General features: G+C 42.9%; 1 protein-coding gene across 4 annotated transcripts in view; it reads right to left on the bottom strand.

Annotated features, from left to right (window-relative positions):
• GLT1D1 (glycosyltransferase 1 domain containing 1) overlaps window positions 1-19,995 on the bottom strand; it is a 116,858-nt gene that overhangs the window by 84,782 nt on the left and 12,081 nt on the right. For 3 of the 4 annotated variants that reach the window (XM_032244169.1, XM_032244177.1, XM_032244170.1), the window contains exons 2-3: window positions 13,623-13,771; window positions 1,124-1,229 (exon numbers count right to left, since the gene is read on the bottom strand). In XM_032244169.1, coding sequence (XP_032100060.1) covers window positions 1,124-1,229; window positions 13,623-13,771 — 255 coding nt within the window. The remainder of the gene's footprint in view (window positions 1-1,123; window positions 1,230-13,622; window positions 13,772-19,995) is intronic. The other variant, XM_032244171.1, reaches the window with a different exon arrangement.

The following is a 19,995-nucleotide window of genomic DNA, read 5'->3' as shown; positions in this document are numbered from 1 at the left end:
GGGGGGGGGGGGGGGGGGGGGGGGGGGGGGGGGGGGGGAGGGGAAAGGAAGAGAGTGGAGGAAAGGGAAAAGGAAAGAGAAAAGAAAAGAAAAAAGAAAACTGCCCCATTTCAAAGTTCAGTTGGATTACACAGCGCTCAGCAAGAGTGAGTCCTTTCTGTTTTGGGCTGGTCTGCTGGGGCCCAGTGCAGGGGCCAGTCCTGGACAACAGCCTCCCATGAACCTACATTCACCACCTCGACGTGGATAAAGTTGGGGAGTACAGCACTGGAAGAAATTCTCAACTGGGGATAGTAAGTTCCCCCACCCTGGGGGCACTAGAATTATAGGGAGACCTGCTGGGTAGCTGTGGTGCCTGGAGGGTGCTGCCAGCGGGTGGTGTCTGGGACCAGAGATGTGCAGGGTAGCCCCCAGGACTATCACAGTGACCCCTTTGAGAAGCACCACTCAGAGCACCGAGCGCTGTCCTCACAGCAGCTATCTCTAAGGTTCCCGGGACAAATGGAGGGACATACCCAAGGAAAAGGACTGAGTCACCATTTAGAAATCCAGGCGGTGACCCTTCTTGCAAATGGCATATTTTATATCTCTCTCTCAGAAAGCTATATTATAGATAAGAGCCATGCCAAACACATTCGACTTGGGCAAACCTGACGCAAACTAGATCCTAACTTGTGTGCCGATAAGGCTGGAGTTTGCCTGTGTTCCGTGTTTTCTACATTCAGATCACCTCTTTTTTGAGAAGAGGGCTTGCACCCAGGCCAGAGTGCACCCATAGCACCCTACAGCCTTGGACTCCTGGGCTCAAGTGATCCTCTCGCTTCAGCTTCCCGAGTACCGAGGAACACGGGCGTGCCTCACTGTGCCCGGCTCCATGCAGACCCTTCTAAAGAGGCTTCTCTAATATCAACTGTAGTTAAAGACTTACATGAAATAACCTGTTAGGAATGACTATTGGCGGCAGAATACAAATGTAGCAAATAAAAGAAAAGGTTACATGAAATTGATTTTGAGTGGTAAGATGTAAACCTTCCCGACAATGTTCCCTTGGTCTTTCCATTTCAATGAATTCCATCCACAGGGTTTAAGTGTTTGACATGGGTGAGATTCCCACAAGTATTACCTGGCTTCCTCGAGAACTCTTCTCATCACTGTGTTTTTTTCCTTCTGGTTGGCATCTTCATTTACATCAGTTCCACCAAAGATGATTCCAAAAGGGATTCGGTGGCCTGCAAAGCGATGACAGTCACAAAGCAGAATTGAGCCCCAGCCACAGCCTTCACCAACATTCCCAGGCAAGAATCTGAAACGCCGATGTTCCCGGATCACGGGAGCCGTGTTCTGCTGCATGCTTAGCTGCATCCACCTCTCCTGAAGAGCAGAATGGGTATCACCACAATAAAGGAGCAGTCACGGGAGGCCCCACCACTGTTGCCAGGGCTGTCCTTCAACTAATTCATCCTAAACTTTAGCAGATAAAAACTTTTGTTAGCCATCATCTATCAAAGCCAAGCTTATCATTCCTAGGAAATGGGCTAACCTGGAATCATTAAAATTCATGACCAAAAAAAGCGCTCTCCAAATGAGTCCCGTTGTTCAGCACCACCAGCAGGCACCATGCTAGCTTGGGACAAAAACAGGGGAGAGAGAGGCACCACCTTGAGGATATCCTCAAGGCCACCTTGATGACATCCTAGAACTGTTCAGTACAGCAGGGGTGATGAATTATGAAAGGCACAACTAGAATGAGGGCCAAAATAACACAAGGTGCTGAGGGCATAAAGGGGGAAGGAATTTGCAAAGGGCGTATGCGTTTTCCAAGTGACAGGCCCCCGTGCAGATGGGAGGCAGCAGGTGAGTCCACGCCCTGCCTCCTTGATGAACATTTCATGAGCACAGACGGGCAGGGCAGGGCATTAGGCCTGTCCATCTCAGGCTGAATGATGTGCTCATCAAAAGCAGCTCCCTGAAAGGACTCCCAAGGTCAACTAAAAATGTCAAGAGACTATGGCCAACGAATCACCCAGTAGACCAGATCTAACTGGAGTTCACCCAGTTAGATTTTTCAAACAAGCTGTTTCTATCAAGATAGTTACAGGAGAAGAAACTGATCTTTCCTTTTATAGGGTTTTGAATTGTGTTTGTCATGTAAATTAGCAGATCCTGTCTTCTTTTTCTCTATCTAGGTCACTCGCACCCTAGAATTCCACTGCTATAAATTCAGGCTCCAGATATTGAGCCCAACAATAATACATACGGCTCCAGCAAGGCTAAAAGTAGCACAATTTGAGAAGTCACCTGTAGGTTGTGTGCATTGGTGAAGGCCGGCTCTTATTTTTGGAGCTGTGTGAGTGTGTACTCACACAGAAAGGCTGGCCAAAAAAAGTGCATCTTGGTGAACAAAAGATTCTTGCACAAAAACAAAAACCATAAGCACACATTTCTTTATGCACAGAACATCTGTGACAGTACACAAAATAACAACTGTTGTAACCTCTGGGGAAGGGACCTGGAAGGCTACAGATCTGGGAAAGGCTGGGCACAGAGGCTCACACCTGTAATCCTAGCACTTTGGGAGGCCAAGGCAGGCGGATCATCTGAGGCCAGGAGTTTGTGACCACTCTGGGCAACGTGGCGAAATTCCATCTCTATTTTTGTAAAAATACAAAAATCAGCCAGATGTGGTGGTACACACCTGTAATCCCACTAATCAGAAGGTTGAGGTATGAGAATCACTTGAACGCAGAAGACGGAGGTTGCAGTGAGTCAAGATCATGCCACTGCACTCCAGCCTGGGCAATAGAGCGAGACTCTGTTTCAAAAAACAAACAAACAAACAACAACAGAACAAAACAAAAAGATCTGGCACGGGAGTGGGACTTACTTTTCACTCTCTAACACTTTATATTGTTGGAATTTCTTACTACAGACCTGTAAGAACTTTTCCAAAAACACTGAGAGACGTAGAAAAGCCCACCCAGCAGAGATGGCTCACCATGGGTGATGGATCTAGGCTTTGGGAGGTGTTGGGGCAGAATGAAGATTTTTCTCATATGGGAAGGACATGAATCTGGAAGGGAGAATAATTGCTCCCAGTGATGTCCACATCCTAATTCCCGGGACCCATGAGGCTGTGACAGGGGAGGGCATTTTGGCAGACTATCCAGACAGGCTCAACATAACCACGGGGGTTGTTACAAGTGAAAGAGGGTGGTCAGGTACAGTGGCTCATGCCTGTAATCCCAGCACTTTGGGAGGCCTAGGTGAGCGGATTACCTGAGGTCAGGAGTTTGAGACCAGCCTGGCCAACAGGGTGAAACCTCGTCTCTACTAAAAACACAAAAATTAGCCGAGCATGGTGGGAGGCACCTGCAATCCCAGCTACTCTGGAGGCTGAGGCAGGAGAATTGCTTGAATCCGGGAGGCAGAGGTTGCAGTGAGCCGAGATTGCACCACTGCCCTTCAGCCTGGGGACAAGAGCGAGACTCCAGCTCAAAATAAAAAGAAATAAACAAGTGAAAGAAGGAGGCCAGAGAGTCAAGTTCAGAATGAGGAAGAACCCACCAGCCCGATGGCTCTGGAGATAGAGGAGGGCCATGAGCCACGACATGTGGGTGCCCCTCAAGGCTGGAAAAGAAGAGAAACCAGATTCTCCCCAAGAGCCTCCACGAAGGAGCACAGCTGCGGACACCTTAAATTCAGCCTGGGAGACCCACTTCAGCTTTCCAACCTCCAGATCCAGCTCCCCGGTCGTGGCCTCAGGGGTCCTGGAAATTAGGATGCAGACATCTCTGGGAGCAATTATTCTCCAGAACCGAAGGTCAGCTGAGGAATTTGTGCTGCCTGAAGCCACTGGGTTTGCAGTAAATTATTACAGCAGCAGTGGGAACTGATACACTCTAATGCCACAAAGGGACTTATTAGAACATTTTCAAGCTGCTGATAAAGACGTACCCAACTGGTATGGCAATTGGATATGTCTGGGCAACTTACAAAAGAAAGAGGTTTAATGGACTTACAGTTCCACATGGCTAGAGAGGCTTCCCAATCATGGCAGAAGGTGAAAGGCATGTCTCACATGGTGGCAGACAAGACAAGAGAGCTTGGGCAGGGAAACGCCCCTTTATAAAACCATCAGATCACGTGAGACTTATTCACCATCACGAGAATAGCACGGGAAAGGCCCACCTCATGATTCAATGACTTCCCACCAGGTCCCTCCCACAGCACATGGGAATTGTGGGAACTATAATTCAAGATGGCATTTGGGTGGGGACACAGCCAAACCATAACTGGAATGTTCCCCCAATAAAAACTGCTACTGAAGGAGACTAAGGAAAATAATAAGAAGTCTTTTTCAGTGAAATTGCCAAAGACACCTAAAAGATACACACTATCAACGAGGTTGTTTAAAAGGTGTGAGCATATTTAGTACTTAAGACGACAGCCCTTTCTTACTCAATCAGCCTAGCGGCAATAACCATATTGCCAAAGCTAATTTGACCTGTTTGGAGAAATCACAGGACTTTCACTCCAGACAGCCCCAGGTTAGAATCCTGGTTCTCCACCTACAAGCGGCATGATTTTGTACAGGTTACTCAGTTTCTCTGACCCCCCTGCTATATCATCTGTGAAACGGAGATAATATTCATTAGCTGACTGGTGAAACTGTATATGACATGCTGGCACAAGGCAGACCTCGTGAGAGCTAGTTTCACCATGTTTTATACTAAAGAAGTTTTAAATACATGTATCCAGAAATAGTACTTAGAAGAAGGGAATATGGGATATTTCATTTAGTTTTCTATTTTTTCAATGCTCATTCTATTGTTAAGAAAATAAAGTTTTAAATAAGTTGCATGTTAGCCTTAATGGCAAAAGACTATTAGGCTGGGTGCAGTGGCTCATGCCTGTAATCCCAGCACTTTGGGAGGCTGAGGTGGGTGGATCACTTGAGGTCAGGAGTTCAAGACCTCCTTCAGTAGCCTGGCCAACATGGTGAAACCCCATCTCTACTAAAAATACAAAAATTAGCTGGGAATGGTGGTGCATGCCTGTAATCCCAGCTACCTGGGAGGCTGTGGTAGGAGAATTGCTTGAAACTGGAAGGCAGAGGTTGCAGTGAGCCGAGATGGTGCCACTGCACTCTGGCCTGGGTGACAGAGTAACACTCTGTCTAAAAAAAAATGCCTATTATAAATTCACCCATGATTGCAACTGAAAAATTCTAAAAGTTCTCTGCTATAGCATGATGTATAGAAAATATTTTTGCAAACTCTCTTTTTATTATTGTGTGTGTATACATACATATATATATATGGTGTACAACATGATGTTTTAAATTACGACTACATTGTGGAATGGCTAAATCAAGCTAATTAGGCCAAGCGCAGTGGCTCACGCCCGTAATCTCAGCACTTTGAGAGACCAAGATGTGGGGATCGCTTCAGCCCAGGAGTTTGAGACCAGCCTGGGACACACAGCAAGATTCCATTTCTTTAAAAACAAAACAAACAAACAAAAAAACAAGCTAATTAACACATGTATTACCTCACATATTTATCTTTTATCTGTGATGAGAACACTTAAAACCTACTATTCTCTTGCAATTTTTAAATTTAATTTTTTATTTTTATTTTTGAGACAGAGTCTCACTTGGTCACCCAGGCTAGGGTGCAGTGGTGCTATCTTGGCTCACTGCAGCCTCAGTGTCCTGGGTTCAAGCGCTACTTCTGCCTCAGCCTCCCAAGTAGCTGAGATTACAGGCACCACCGCCATGCCCAGCTAGTGTTTGTATTTTTAATAGAGACAGGGTTTCACCACGTTGGCCAGGCTGGTCTCAAACTCACGACCTCAAGTGATCTGCCTGCCTCAGCCTCCCAAAGTGCTGGGATTACAGGTGTCAGCCACCACGCCTGGCCCCTCTCTTAGCATTTTCAAGTATACAATACATTATTATTTACTACCGTCACCATGCTGTGCAGCAGATCTTGAATGTTTTCCTCCTAACTGAAATTTTGTACTTTTTGACCAATCCTGAGCACCTGGTAGCCATCCTACTAACCTCTGCCTCTATGTATTTGACTTTTGAGATTTCACATGCAAGTGAGGTCCATGTGGCATTCGTATTTCTGTGCCTGGCTTATTGTATTTCGCATTATGTTCTCCAGGCTCATTCATGTTGTTAGAAATGACAGAATATCCTTCCTTTTCCATTACATATATATACACCACATTTTCTGTATCCATTTACCATCAGTGGACACAGGTTGATTCCAGTCCTGGCTATTTTGAATAGTGCCGCAGTGAACATGGGGTTGCAGATATCGCTTCCACATACTAATTTCATTTCCTTTGCACATATACCCAGGAGTGGGATGGCTGGATCCTATGGCACTTCTGTTTTTCATTTTTCAAGCATATATCTGCAAACTCTTATTCACTTTTCAAAACCCTACTCAGCCATCCCCTTGTTTCTGAAGTCTTCTCCAGGTCTCTCAGAAGTAAATCCTTTCCCTTCTATGTCATGCCATGTATGATAAGGTCTTGGGTTTTGTTTGTAGACTGGAAGATTCTCTTATTTCTGTCTGTACCCCTTGCTCTAATAACATGGCTATTCAAAGTTAGGTCCTCAAACGGCATTTGCTGAAATGCATTGAGGATAAAGAGTGGTACACAGCTATTTTCCAAGGGGGTTGACTCAGAGCCACCCAGTAACCGGCCTTATCCATAAATCAGTGCTTGTGCTAGGATTTTGTCTCTCCCAGCTTTGCTGAGATAAGAAAATCATAGCTTCCTAAATGTGGCTTCTTAATCAGCCACCCGACCCTATCTGCTTCCTCATTAGGTTCAAGCCTAAAGCACATTCTTAAAAAGAAACAGAAGAGCTTCATTACCATCCTCTCGGCCAGCATCAAATTAACTTGTAAGTTTTTCCTCGTGTGCCATTTATGGAATATAGGCAAGAACCCAGAAAGCGTACTACCTGTGAACAGGTTCTATTCCATCTAAGTTAAGGACACCTATAAAGTTCTGTTCTCATACACTTGAAATGATGGATTGGTATGCATGTCAAAAATATTTTACAGACATGCCCAAGAAGGAGAAATAAATATCGTGTTACTTTGACATTCATATAATAATTGGTCCATAACTGAAAGAATGAAAGTTGATATCGTTCTTTAAAACATTTTCAGGCTCGGTGCGGTGGCTCACACCTGTAATCCTAGCACTTCGGGAGGCCAAGGCACCTGAAGTCAGGAGTTCGAGACCAACCTGGCCAACATGGTAAAGCCCCATCTCTATTAAAATATAAAAATTAGCTTGGCATGGTGGTGCACACCTGCAATTCCAGCTACTCAGGAGGCTGAGGCAGGAGAATTGCTTGAACCCAGGAAGCAGAGGTTGTGGTGAGTCAAGATCGAGCCATTGCACTCTAGCTTCGGTGAAAAGAGCCAGATTCCATCTCAATAAAACAAAAAATTTGCATTACAGCTGCAATATATCTGTAATGTGTATTAATGTTGATAATGTGCTATTTTCCATTATTTGCATACACTACTTAGCTATTTTATTTGCTCAGCAAATACTGATTTTAAACAGAAAAGCAAACTTCCACTTGTCCAAGCTGTTAATGTTTTACTTAGCAATATTTAATATACATAGTTACATAAATGTGACTAGTTATTATTGACAATATGTATCAAAAGCTTTAAAAGTGCATACAGGTATTGGTCAACTTACGACCCATGCAACTTACGACCATTCGACTTTACCACCACAATCGCTAGCCACGACTGCTCCGCGTCTGGCAGCGCAAACGTTGCCCAGCTGGGCGTACGACAGTGCAGGACAGTAAACATATATGCTATATCATATCATTATTAGTCATCTTCTTGCCTTTCTTACTAAAATGTGAGTGGTTTATATCCCTATATCTTTAACAATATTAGAACATACTAAGTTTAAATTATATTTGAACAAGATATCCAGATGACATCTTTTATGATGAATGCTACATATTTGTATCCCATGGAAAGTCACGTAAAATTGTGATGATTTACTTTTCTGTTTACAATGATAATAAATAAATACCTGGCAACAGTCCTTTTTAACCCTAAGACTTAACATAGTTCATACTCTTCTGCTTTTCAAAACTCATCATGTGCCGTGGTTTTTCACTTCAAACCATAGACCACCGTGGTTCAGTGATCTGTGAATATTCCACAGTTTTACACAAGGCTGCGCCTTTACCACAAGTTAAGGTGGCGTTTTAAAAATGAGATTTGACAAGAATGCTTTCATAATAAGCATTCAGGTCAACCTTTACTACTGGTAATGCAGTGTTTTACTTAAACCTGACGAATGTAAAAATAAGAAACAAAATGGCGTAGAGATGATACAAATGGCATAAAATGAACAAAGAAAATTATGATATATAACAATAATGAAAGAAAATTATGATAAAATATGACTTAAAGATTTTTATAACATCATTTCACAGTACTGTACATATAGCCTACTCAACTTACGACCAAATCGTGTTACGACCGGTCTGTTTGAACCAATCGTGGTCGTAAGTCGAGCACTGGCTGTATACCCTTTGATCCTGCAAGGTAATTTCTGGAAAATCCTAAAGAAAGTGGGCTCCAAAGGTTGATGCAGAAGCCTGTTCATCACATTGTTTATAACTGATGGGAAAAAGGGAAATAAGACATGACCATTCATAACTATGCTGCAGAAGAACATTCAGTGACAGAGGAAATATATACAATCTATTTCTAACATGTTGCAAAGTAGGTTACTAAATTATAAGTATAATATGATTGCAATTTTTAAAAAACACACACAAACTACAGAGCAAGAGTCAGATACAGTAACATCTCTTCATTCAAAGCATTTATCAAAGTGCTTAGCACATACTAAATACTCCACAAATAATTTTTTAATATCTTATATATAATAAATATATATAGATATAAATATACATAATTAAATATATAAAATATATTTGTTTTAATATATAGATTAATTTTTTTTCGATACGGAGTCTCACTCTGCTGCCCACGCTGAAGTGCAGGGGCATGAACTCAGCGCACTTCAACCTTCGCCTCCCAAGCTCAAGCGATTCTCCTGCCTCAGCCTCCCAAGTAGCTGGGATTACAGGCACCCACCACCACATCCAGCATTTTTTTTTTTGTTTTTTGTATTTTCAGTAGAGACGGGGACTTCACCACGTTGGCCAGGCTGGTCTCAAACTCTTGACCTCAAGTGATCTGCCTGCCTTGGCCTCCAAAGTGCTGGGATTAGAAGTATAAGGCACCATGCTCAGCCTACAGATGTTTTTAAAAAGAAGTTGCAAGCTTATATTGTAAAAGTGTATCTTTTTTGCAAAGTCAATTTTGAATAAAAAACAAAAACACACACACAAACAGTGGTCATCTCTGGGTGGCGAACTTGCAGGTGCCATATTGTCTTTTTTGTATTTTTACCTAGTTTCCAAGTCACCTCCATAAGTAATTTAATATTATGCAGCCATAAAAAACAATGAGTTTGTGTCCTTTTTAGGGACATGGATGAATCTAGAAACCATCATTCTCAGCAAACTGACACAGGAACAGAAAATCAAACATCACATGTTCTCACTCATAGGCGGGTGTTGAACAATGAGAACAAATAGGCACAGGGAGGGGAGCGTCACACACTGGGGTCTGTTGAGGGGGGCTAGGGGAGGGACAGTGGGGGGTGTGGAGGTTGGGGAGGGATAGCATGGGGAGAAATGCCAGATATAGGTGATGGGGGATGGAGGCAGCAAAGCACCTTACCATGTAAGTATCTATAAAACAACCCTGCATGATCTGCACTTGTACCCGACAGCCTAAAATACAATAATTTAAAAAAGGCACAGGGAATACACATGATGGCATTTAAATTTACTGTTGTCATTCCTACATAATAAATTTTGGATTCTTTTGTTTAAAAATAAAAAAAATTAAAAAATTAAAATAAAAATACCATCTGAAAAAAAATTAATGTCAATAACTGCTATGTATTTTAAATTACAGTTTAATCAATAGAGACTGTCTAAGAAATGCATAGTGTATGCATAGAATGAACTATCACACAGCCAGTTAGCCACAGGGTAGGGCAACTCGCCATCTGCAACCGGTGCAGAGGAAGTCCCCGACACCTTGTTACGTGAAGAGCTCGCGGTACACAGGCAGCTCTTCTTACTGACAATGGTGCTAGTGCTTTTTACACGTTATGCTACACAGAGATTTAACCTTCGAAAACATAACCCTGAGGAATAAACACTGTTTAACTTCCATATGGACAACACTCAGGAACGAACAAGCCAAAGTTTAACCAAATGTACTCAGAGTAGCATGGCTTCAGTTCTCAGTGTTTGCGAGACTGAGCAATGCAATTGATTTCTCCCCTGGGAACGGGCTGGTTTTGCAGAGGAATCCTCTCCACCTTCAACTCTCAGGAGAAGCAAACCTAATTTCAGATGACTTTGTGTTTATTTGCAGCAGAGATCAAGCATGGTAAAATTGAGAACTGTAAGTGAAGGAAAGAAAAGCAAAAACCCAGCAAACTGACTAAGGGAGAAATAGGCTCTTGCCCATCTGTTAGTAGATTATGAACTGGAATAACCCTTCCATACAGTAATTTGTCACTGTCAATCAAAACAAAAATTACACAGCCCTTTGGCCCACAGGTTTTCCCAGGAATTTATATTTCCAATATCCTCATACAGTGGAGTAAAGAAATATAATCGAAAATACTCCAACCTTCCTTGAAATAACAACAACAAAAAAAAAAACAAGAGAGAGACTTTTAATAAGTGTGGTGCATTCTCACAGTGGCATACATCACAGCCAATAAAAAGAATATGATAGACATGGCTTTGTGGATTTGGAAAAGTAGCTAAGCTAGGAGTTAAATACACAGATCTAAATCCCATTTGTGGGAATAAAATGTTCCCCGTATGTGCATAAAACCCTTTAAAAGAAACAAAAGGGGCCACACAGCGGCTTATGACTGTAATCCCAGCACTTTGGGAGGCCAAGGCAGGCGGATCACCTTAAGTCAGGAATTCAAGACCAGCCTGGCCAACATGTTGAAAGCCTGTTTCTACTAAAAATACAAAAATCAGCTGGGCGTGGTGGCATAGGCCTGTAATCCCAGCTATTCCAGGTATTCTGGAGGCTGAGGCACGAGAATCACTTGAACCTGCTAGGCGGAGGTTGCCTTGAGCCCAGATCATGCCACTGCACTCTAACCTGGACCACAGATTAAGACTCTGTATCAAAAAAAGAAAAGAGAAAAAAAAAAAAAAAAAAAAAAAAAAGAAGAAAAACTACTAAATAGATTTCGCTTTACAGAAAACAACACAACTTTTTTGGGGTGGGGTGGGAGGAGGGAGAGCATCAGGAAGACTAGCTAATGGATTCTGGGCTTCATTCCTAGGTGATGGGATGATCTGTGCAGCAAACTGCCATGGCACACGTTTTCCTGTGTAACAGACCTGCACATCCTGCACATGTACTGCTGAACTTAAAAGTCAAAGAAGCAAAGAAAAGAAAGCAACATAACTCACAGTCGACAGAATCACTAAGCTCAGGGCTGAGGCTTTGTGACTGCATAAAAGAGCGGCAACAGTCAGTGACAGCCTTTCAAAGGTCCCTGCGGAGCTATCAGGGGTCCACCTTGGGAACTGAGGTCTCCCACCAATGGCCTTGTGAGTGCCCCATCATAGACGCACATCTGCAAGCCCCAGTCAAACCACCAGATGAGACTGTAGCCTCATGGGAAACCCTGAGACAGGCCGCCCAGCTAAGCTGCTTTTGAATGCTCACAGGAATTATTAGATAACAAATGTACTGCTATAAGCAACTAAGTGTGGGGGTTAATTTGTAATAATAGATAACCAATACAGTATATATATATATATATATATATATATATATATATATATATATTTCTAGGAGAATATACGCAAGAAAATGGTAACTGTGGGTTGCCTCTGGAAATGAGGAATAATACAGTGAGGATAAGAGGCGAAGACAGGCTTGCTTTTCATACTGTACCACTCAGTTACATTTCACTCTACACTGGGGTAATTTTCAAGTATTACCTGAGAAAATAAAGAACACATAGTAAGATGTGCCCATATATGAAGATACTGTTCAGAGAGGGCTCAACGTCCTAAGGCACAGGAGGCAGGAAAAACAGCTGGAGCTTAAATAAGGTTTGATACAATGTAAAGAAATTTTTTTTAAAAATCACCATTAACAAAAAACTTCAAAAAATTTTAGAAGTGTGACACATTTTGCTGACCAAAATTTAATTCTGGTGTGTTGATTTCTGGAGCTAATTTTGATCCTCAAATGACATGCTATATATTCATATATTACCCTTAAAATAGTGCAGCACAAATGCTACCACTACTGTGTCATTTAATTCATGTTTGAGGAAAGTCACTCAGGCTGCACAATAACAAATCTATCTGTCTTGCTTTATCTGGTGCCTCGTATACTCTCAGTAAAGTCAGATGGGTCTTCGCAGTGTTAAGAAAAATGTTCTGCAGCCTGAAAATAAGGTCAAGAATACAATAAGAATAAATAAGGCGCACATGCATTTTCTTGCAATGTTCTAAGACGCCACATTTGAAAGTGTCCACCGAAGATTAATTTTCTGAGAGAGTGTATTGTTTTTTGACTTCATTATGTACTATTAATTGAGAGCTCACATTCTGTGAAGTTACATTAAGTCATTTGAAGCCTTGTGTCAGGGAGAGATGTAAATCATTTCTGTCCAGTAGAAAAGATACTTCCAAAGCTTGAGGCCCACTGCCTTGTTGGATGTTAGTTAGTTCGCAACTAACCTAGTGAATTTACTCTGATATTCTTTATCAAATTGCTGATTTAAACTCCAGTTGCTCAAATGTGCTTTAAGCTGGTTTTAACATCTTAGTAGTTTCCTCATAAATTGATGGGTTGAATAATGTCTTTCATAAGTGTTCTTTTATATTTGTAAAAGAATCCTTTTGAAAAAATATATTTTGAAAGATGAAATAGGCATTGAAAAAATTCAGGGCCAGGCTTGTCTGTGATCCCAGCACTTTGGAAGGCTGAGGAGGATGGATCACTTGGGTGTTGCCCCAGTGGAAAGGAGTTCAAAACCAGTCTGGGCAACAATGGTGAAACTCTCTCTCTGCAAAAATAAATAAAAATTAGGGAACATGGTGGCCTGCACTTGGGAGACTGAAGTGGGAGGATTGTTCGATCCCAGGAAGTAGAGGTTGCAGTGAGCCGAGATTGCATCACTACACTCCAGCCTGGGTGACAGAGTAAGACCCTGTCTCAAAAAGCAAACAAAATTCAGATGATACTCTTAATATGGTAAAAACAGCTTCAATACACATCCATTCTTGATTGACATAGTTATAACATTTAAGAAAATTATGCACTAAGAAAACAAATCAAAGAGATTATTGCCTGTCTCCCATTTCTGAATTGAATAAATAGGAGACATTGTTTCCCATATTATTGGACATTGAAGGCACTTCTGGTTTTCAGTATTTCAGGTATTTCACTTTTGAAGAGAAAGAGGGTTACCTTGCAAAAGGCGGCCTCCCCTATAGAGATGAAGAGCCAGGGCAGCCTCACAGTTCTCAGCCAAGATGAGGTTTGCAATCTCAGATGGGCTTTCAAAGTCAAAGGCATCTCTCAGAAGGCACACGTGCCCTGCAGCCTCTAGATGGGCCCTTTATCAAAAAATACAGAGAAAGGAGAGGAAGAAGGGAAAATGTTAATATGTAACAGGATGCTGCTACAATTAAGTTTTTTTTGTTTGTTTTTTTTGAGACAGAGTTTCACTCTTGTTGCCCAGGCTGGGGTGCATTGGTGTAGTCTTGGCTCACTACAACCTCCACCTCCTGGGTCAAAGCGATTCTCCTGCCTCAGCCTCCCGAGTAGCTAGGACTACAGGCACACATCACCACGCCTGGGTAATTTTTTGTATTTTTAGTAAAGATGGGATTTCACCTTGTTGGCCAGGCTGGTCTCAAACTCTTGATCTCAAGTGATCCACCTGCCTTGGCCTCCCAAAGTGCTGAGATTACAGAAATGAGACACAGTGCCCAGCTGCTATGATTAGGATTTTACATCAATTCCATAAGATTAATTGTTTACTGAATTGCCCTTTGTAAGCACCCTGCCTCAAAATACAAGACAAGGCCCAGAGTTAATGACATTAACCATTCATCTGCCAGTCTCAGATACACAGGACTGTGGCTAGGACCGAGGCCACTGGAAGGAAGGCTGGTTCTGGAGGCATTGACAGCCTTCAGCCATGGGACACCTACTGCCCTTTCCAGTGGCATTTACCACACCAGACCGCTCCTTTTCTATTTCCTTAATTCCACGTTTTATCTCCTGTCCCTGAACTGTAGTATCTAAAGATTGTTTTCAGGCCTCTGTTGCTCAGTTCTCTGAAAAGACTTCAAAAGTCACCTATTAACATAGCTTCAAAAAATACTTCCTGTTCTTTCCATTCTACCTGCCACACACACACACACACACACACACACACACACACACAGTATTTATGTCTTTCAAATATTTCTCTTTCTCTCTACCTTAGTTTAAGTTTCTGGTAACATAAATATAAAATACAAACTTCATAAACAAAAAAGAAATCTTTTCAAAAGTGACAACATAAAATCAGAAGACAAATAAGAAACTGGGGGAAAAACTATTTACAACTCTTACTAAAGGAAAAAAGTTCATCTGCTTAATATGTAAAGAGCATTCGTAAATCAATAAGAAAGAAGAAAATCTAACAACACAATACGAAAATAGAGATGAAGGCTGGGTGAGATGGCTCACGCCTGTAATCCCAGCACTTTGAGAGGCTGAGGCAGACAGACTGCTTGAGCCCAGGAGTTTGAGACCAGCCTGGACAATAGAGTGAAACCCCATCTCTCAAAAAAAAAAAAAATGAGCAGAGCGTGGTGGCACATTCCTATAGTCCTAGCCACTTGGAAGGCTGAGATGAGACGACTGCTTGAGCCTGAGAGGTTGAGGCTGCAGTGAGCCATGATTCTGCCCCTGTACTCCAGCCTGGTGATGGAGTGAGACCCTGTCTCAAAAAAAAGGAGCAGCCTCAGTAGCTCCAGCCTGTAATCCCAGCACTCCAGGAGGCCGAGGTAGGCAGGTCACTTGAGGTCAAAAATTCGAGACCAGCCTGGACAACATGGTGACACCCCATCTCTACTAAAAATACAAAAATTAGCCGGGTGTCATGGCGTGTACCTGTAATCCTAGCTAGTAGAGAGGCTGAGGCACAAGAATCACTTGAACCTGGGAGGCAGAGGTTGCAGGAGCTAACATTTTGCCACTGCACTCCAGCCTGGGCAATAGAGTGGGGCTCTATCTCAAAAAAAAAAAAGAAAAGGAAAAAAAGAGAAAGAAGGAAGGAGGGGGGGAAGAAAAATAGAGGTGGGCACAAAATCGCTGTCCATAGAAAAAGAAATACAACTGAGCTCCTGAACAAAGAAAATGATGCTCAACATCAGCCATCCTTTTAACCCAGAAAATCTGTAAAGATTAAAAAATTGACCTGGGGCTTCCTGAAATAACCACTCCTGTACATTATCTGTGAGAGAACAAATTGATACAACCTCTCTGGTGGGCAATGCAACTGCAGCTAGAAAATCTGAAATGCACAAGCCCTGTGACCAAATAACTCCACTTCTAGAAATTTATTCCAAAGATATACTTGGATACATGTGCAAAAGCACGCATCCAGGAATACACGCTGCAGCTGTGAAGCAGCAAAAAGACTAAAAAACGACCTCAACGTGCATCCAGGGCACTAGTTATATTATGGCAGGTGCACCTAGTCATGTTCTTTTGCCATCAGAAGAATGCAGTAGATCACTACGAAGTGTTAAGAATGATTTTCAGCATTCACTATTGAAAGTGAGCAAAGTGAAGATACTTTTGTGTATATACACTGTGTACGCATAGAATACCTCTAGAAGGATACAATAAAAAGAGATAACAATGACTGCGTCTAAAGAGGAGAATCAGGTGGCTCCGGCTTGTAACCACAGCACTTTGGGAGCAGAGGTGGGAGGATCACTTGAGCTCAGGAGTTCAAGACCAGCCTGGACAACATGATGAAACTCTGTGTCTACAAATAATTTAAAAAATTAGCCGGGCATGGTGGCATGCACCTGTGGTCCCAGCTATTTGGGAGGCTGAGGCGGGAGGACAGATGAGTCCAGGAATTCAAGGCTGCAGTGAGCCATGATCGCGCCACTGCCGCCTTGATCTCAACAGACCAAGACCGTTTCTCAAAATGAGAGAGAGAGAGACAGAAAAAGAGAAAGAAATAAAGAGAAAAGAGACACACAAGCTTTTGTATTGTCAGGTAGTTTTCATCACATGCATGTATTACCTTTGTAAATTGTTTGATATGTGTGTGTGTGCGTGTGTGTGCGTGCATGTGCATACACAACAAACAGCACCACGTCTCTTTTCTGCTTAAAACCTGCAAAGAGCTCCCCGTATGCTGTTCAACTGTCAACCACATGAGACTGGGGCCCATTTCTATCCTGCTTAGGGAATAAATGTATGGCTGAACGTGTCTCTGGGATAAATGCCTCAGCCCAGGACACAACTCGCCCTGCATGGCAGAAGCACACTCCACTCCAGCCACCCTCCACGACAGAACCTGTGGCAGATCACACTCCCTTCTCGAGTCTCCACGCCTCTGACATGGCAGGTCCTGCTGCCAGCTCCTTTACGAGAACTCTCCTGACAGCCCCAGTTCCCACCACACCACAGCCTCTCAAAATCGCCCCCTTTTTTTTTGAGCCTGTCTCTGTCACCCCTCTGCGCTGCATTTATATGGAAGATGGAGTCACATCTTACTTAGGGCATTGATGACAAAGTCAGGAAGTACATGAAAATCAAGTACACTTAAAATCACCCTTGACAATCTCTTAAACCATCCAGACGGTACCATAGAACGAAGTTCAAATCCAACCTAGCCTTTTTTTTTTTTTTTTTTTTTTTAACTCCAGCAATGAAATAGTTACGTACTCAGCTGAACACCAGCTGAATTAACTGGTGTGCATTTAGGGGCAATATTGCACAAAATCCTGAGGAAAACGAAGAAGGGGAGGACAACGATGAAGATGAGGAGGCGGAAACGGGGAGCTCTCAAGTCCTCAAACGCTGTGATCACAAAATGACCAAGTTGCTGGCGCCATGGGAGCCACAAAGAAACATTAGGTTGGAATCTTCTGACTCACACTGACCCTGGGGCACACGGTGAGATCCTACGTTGTACTAGCATGTGGATGATATTTTTGTCTTTCTCCTTTGGTTTCCTTTTCATAAAGTGTTGCAATATCACTGTGCAAATAAAGAATAACTACGGTCTTGAGACTTAAGCTGGTCTAGCTGCTGAAGTGCACCCTGTGTCCCGAGCCTACCACTTTCACGCTAATTTGATCCTGTCGTTGTGGGTGAATAACGTCCCTTCTTTCCCCGCCGAAACTAGCATCCTTTGGAAACGCTGAAGGTAACTGACCAGCAGAACCAGGAAAGATGCCGGCAGCGGTCGATCTATTAGCTCACATCAGTCTAAGACATGTAAAATACATCACACAAAAGTCAGGATTCAACATGCTTCTGACCATGTCTTGAGCCTATTATGGGTGAATAATTGCTATTTCGTGTTCTTCGTAAAGCTCTAAGAAATGAGAACTCAGAAATAAACATGGATAGAGGAAAAGGGGCTGAATTCTACTTGGAGAGTCGGTTCCTAAGAGACTCATGCAGAGTCGACACAGCAGAGCACGTGGAATGCAGGCGGATACATAGAGACAATCAGTGATTCCTGATTTGTTAATTTTTTTTCTTTTCTTTCTCTTTTTTTGAGACAGAGTCTTGCTCTGTGGCCCAGGCTGGAGTGCAGTGGTGCAATTTCGGCTCACGGCGACATCTGCCTCCCAGTTCAAGTGATTCTCATGCCTCAACCTCCCGAGTAGCTGGGACTATAGGCATGCACCACCAGGACTGGCTAATTTTTGCATTTTTAGTAGAGATGGAGTTTCACCATGCTGTCCAGGCTGGTCTCAAACTCCCAACCTCAGGTGATCCATCTGCCTCAGCCTCCCAAAATGCTGAGATTACAGGCGTGAGCTGCCGCGCCCAGCCTATTAAGCATATTTTTAAGTGGCATTTTGATACTAACTTTGTAAACTCATAAATATTCTAAATATATTTTTTAATCTAAATTCTCCATGAACTAAATCATGCCCTTGTTTCTGGTTGACTTGAAACACCTTTAAATGAATCTATGCTTTCTCCTAGAAAGTAACAATTCAACTAATAAATTCACTGAGCACCTATTATGCCCAAATAATTCTGGTTTGACTTAAAAAGGCCTTCTTGAAAACAAAAGCTGAGCATATACTTGGCAGGTTCACAAAGAGAAGCCTCTGTGCGCCCCCGACTCAAGAGTCACAGGCATTCTGTGGCATCCCCCGGCCGGCAGCCATCCTTTTTTACCTGAGTGTACAGTAGAGTTTGGTCATTTCTCTGTGTGTGTGTGTGTGTGTGTGTGTGTGTGTGTGTGTGTGTGTGTGTGTGTGTGTGTGGTTTGTTTGAGACAGAGTCTCAATAAAATTTGCTGGAGTGCAAATTTGTTTATTTTTTGAGATGGAGTCTCACTCTGTTACCCAGGCTGGAGTGCAGTGGCCTGTAATCCCAGCACTTTGGGAGGCTGAGGCAGGTGGATCACATGAGGTCAGGAGTTCAAGACCAGCCTGGTCAACATGGTGAAACCTTGTCCCTACTAAAAATACAAAAATTAGCCACGAATGTTGGTGCACACCTGTAATCCCAGCTATTCAGGAGACTGAGGCAGGAGAATTGCCTGAACCCAGGAGGCAGAGGTTGCGGTGAGCCAAGATCACACCACTGCACTCCAGCCTGGGTGACAGACCGAGACTCTGTCTCAGAAAATAATAATAATAATAAAGAATACAGATGGGAACTTTTAAAAAAAATGCAAAAATGCAATCACCTAACAGGCAAAATGACTAGATCGGAAAGTGTCTTGAACTCAATTGTCAATTGGGGTCAGATGAAATGAATGAACTGGAGGTGAGGATGGTGAAACCATAAAGGCAGGATGAGCTCTGCACCGAACCGGAGGGGATGTCCATTTGCAGGGTCAGGCCTCCACAGCCCAGTAAGATCAAGAAAGCCACCTGCAGCAGCTGAGCACTAAAACCGTGCCTAATCCGAAGAGAAATGCGCTCAGTGTGAAAGACACACACAGCTCATTTACACATGCACATGTGTCATATATATTACTATTTAAACATAAATGTATAAATTATATGTATACACATATTTATAATACATATTTCACATATGTATTATAAATATTTTAAACATACAATGTATTTCTAAATAGACGAGGCTGGGTATTGTGACTCAAAACTGTAATCCCAGCACTTCAGCAGGCCAAGGCGCGTGAACGGCTTGATCCCAGGAGTGTGAGACCAGCCTGGGCAACACAGAGAGACCCCATCTCTACAAAAAGTACAAAAAGTTGGCCGGGCGCGCTGGCTCACACCTGTAATCCCAGCACTTTGGGAGGCTGAGGCAGGTGGATCACAAGGTCAAAAGATCGAGACCATCCTGGTCAACATGGTGAAACCCCGTCTCTACTAAAAATACAAAAAATTAGCTGGGCATGGTGGCGTGTGCCTGTAATCCCAGCTACTCAGGAGGCTGAGCCAGGAGAATTGCCTGAACCCAGGAGGCGGAGGTTGCGGTGAGCCGAGATCGTGCCATTGCACTCCAGCCTGGGTAACAAGAGCGAAACTCCGTCTCAAAAAAAAAAAAAAAAAGAGTGTATATTTTGTGTATTTAAAGTGGAGAGTTCTATAAATGTTAATTA

The sequence above is a fragment of the Sapajus apella genome, unplaced genomic scaffold (assembly GCF_009761245.1).
Source record: "Sapajus apella isolate SASKATOON/1434 unplaced genomic scaffold, GSC_monkey_1.0 scaffold2, whole genome shotgun sequence".
Lineage (NCBI taxonomy): Eukaryota > Metazoa > Chordata > Mammalia > Primates > Cebidae > Sapajus > Sapajus apella.
This window is presented reverse-complemented; position numbering and strand designations above follow the sequence as displayed.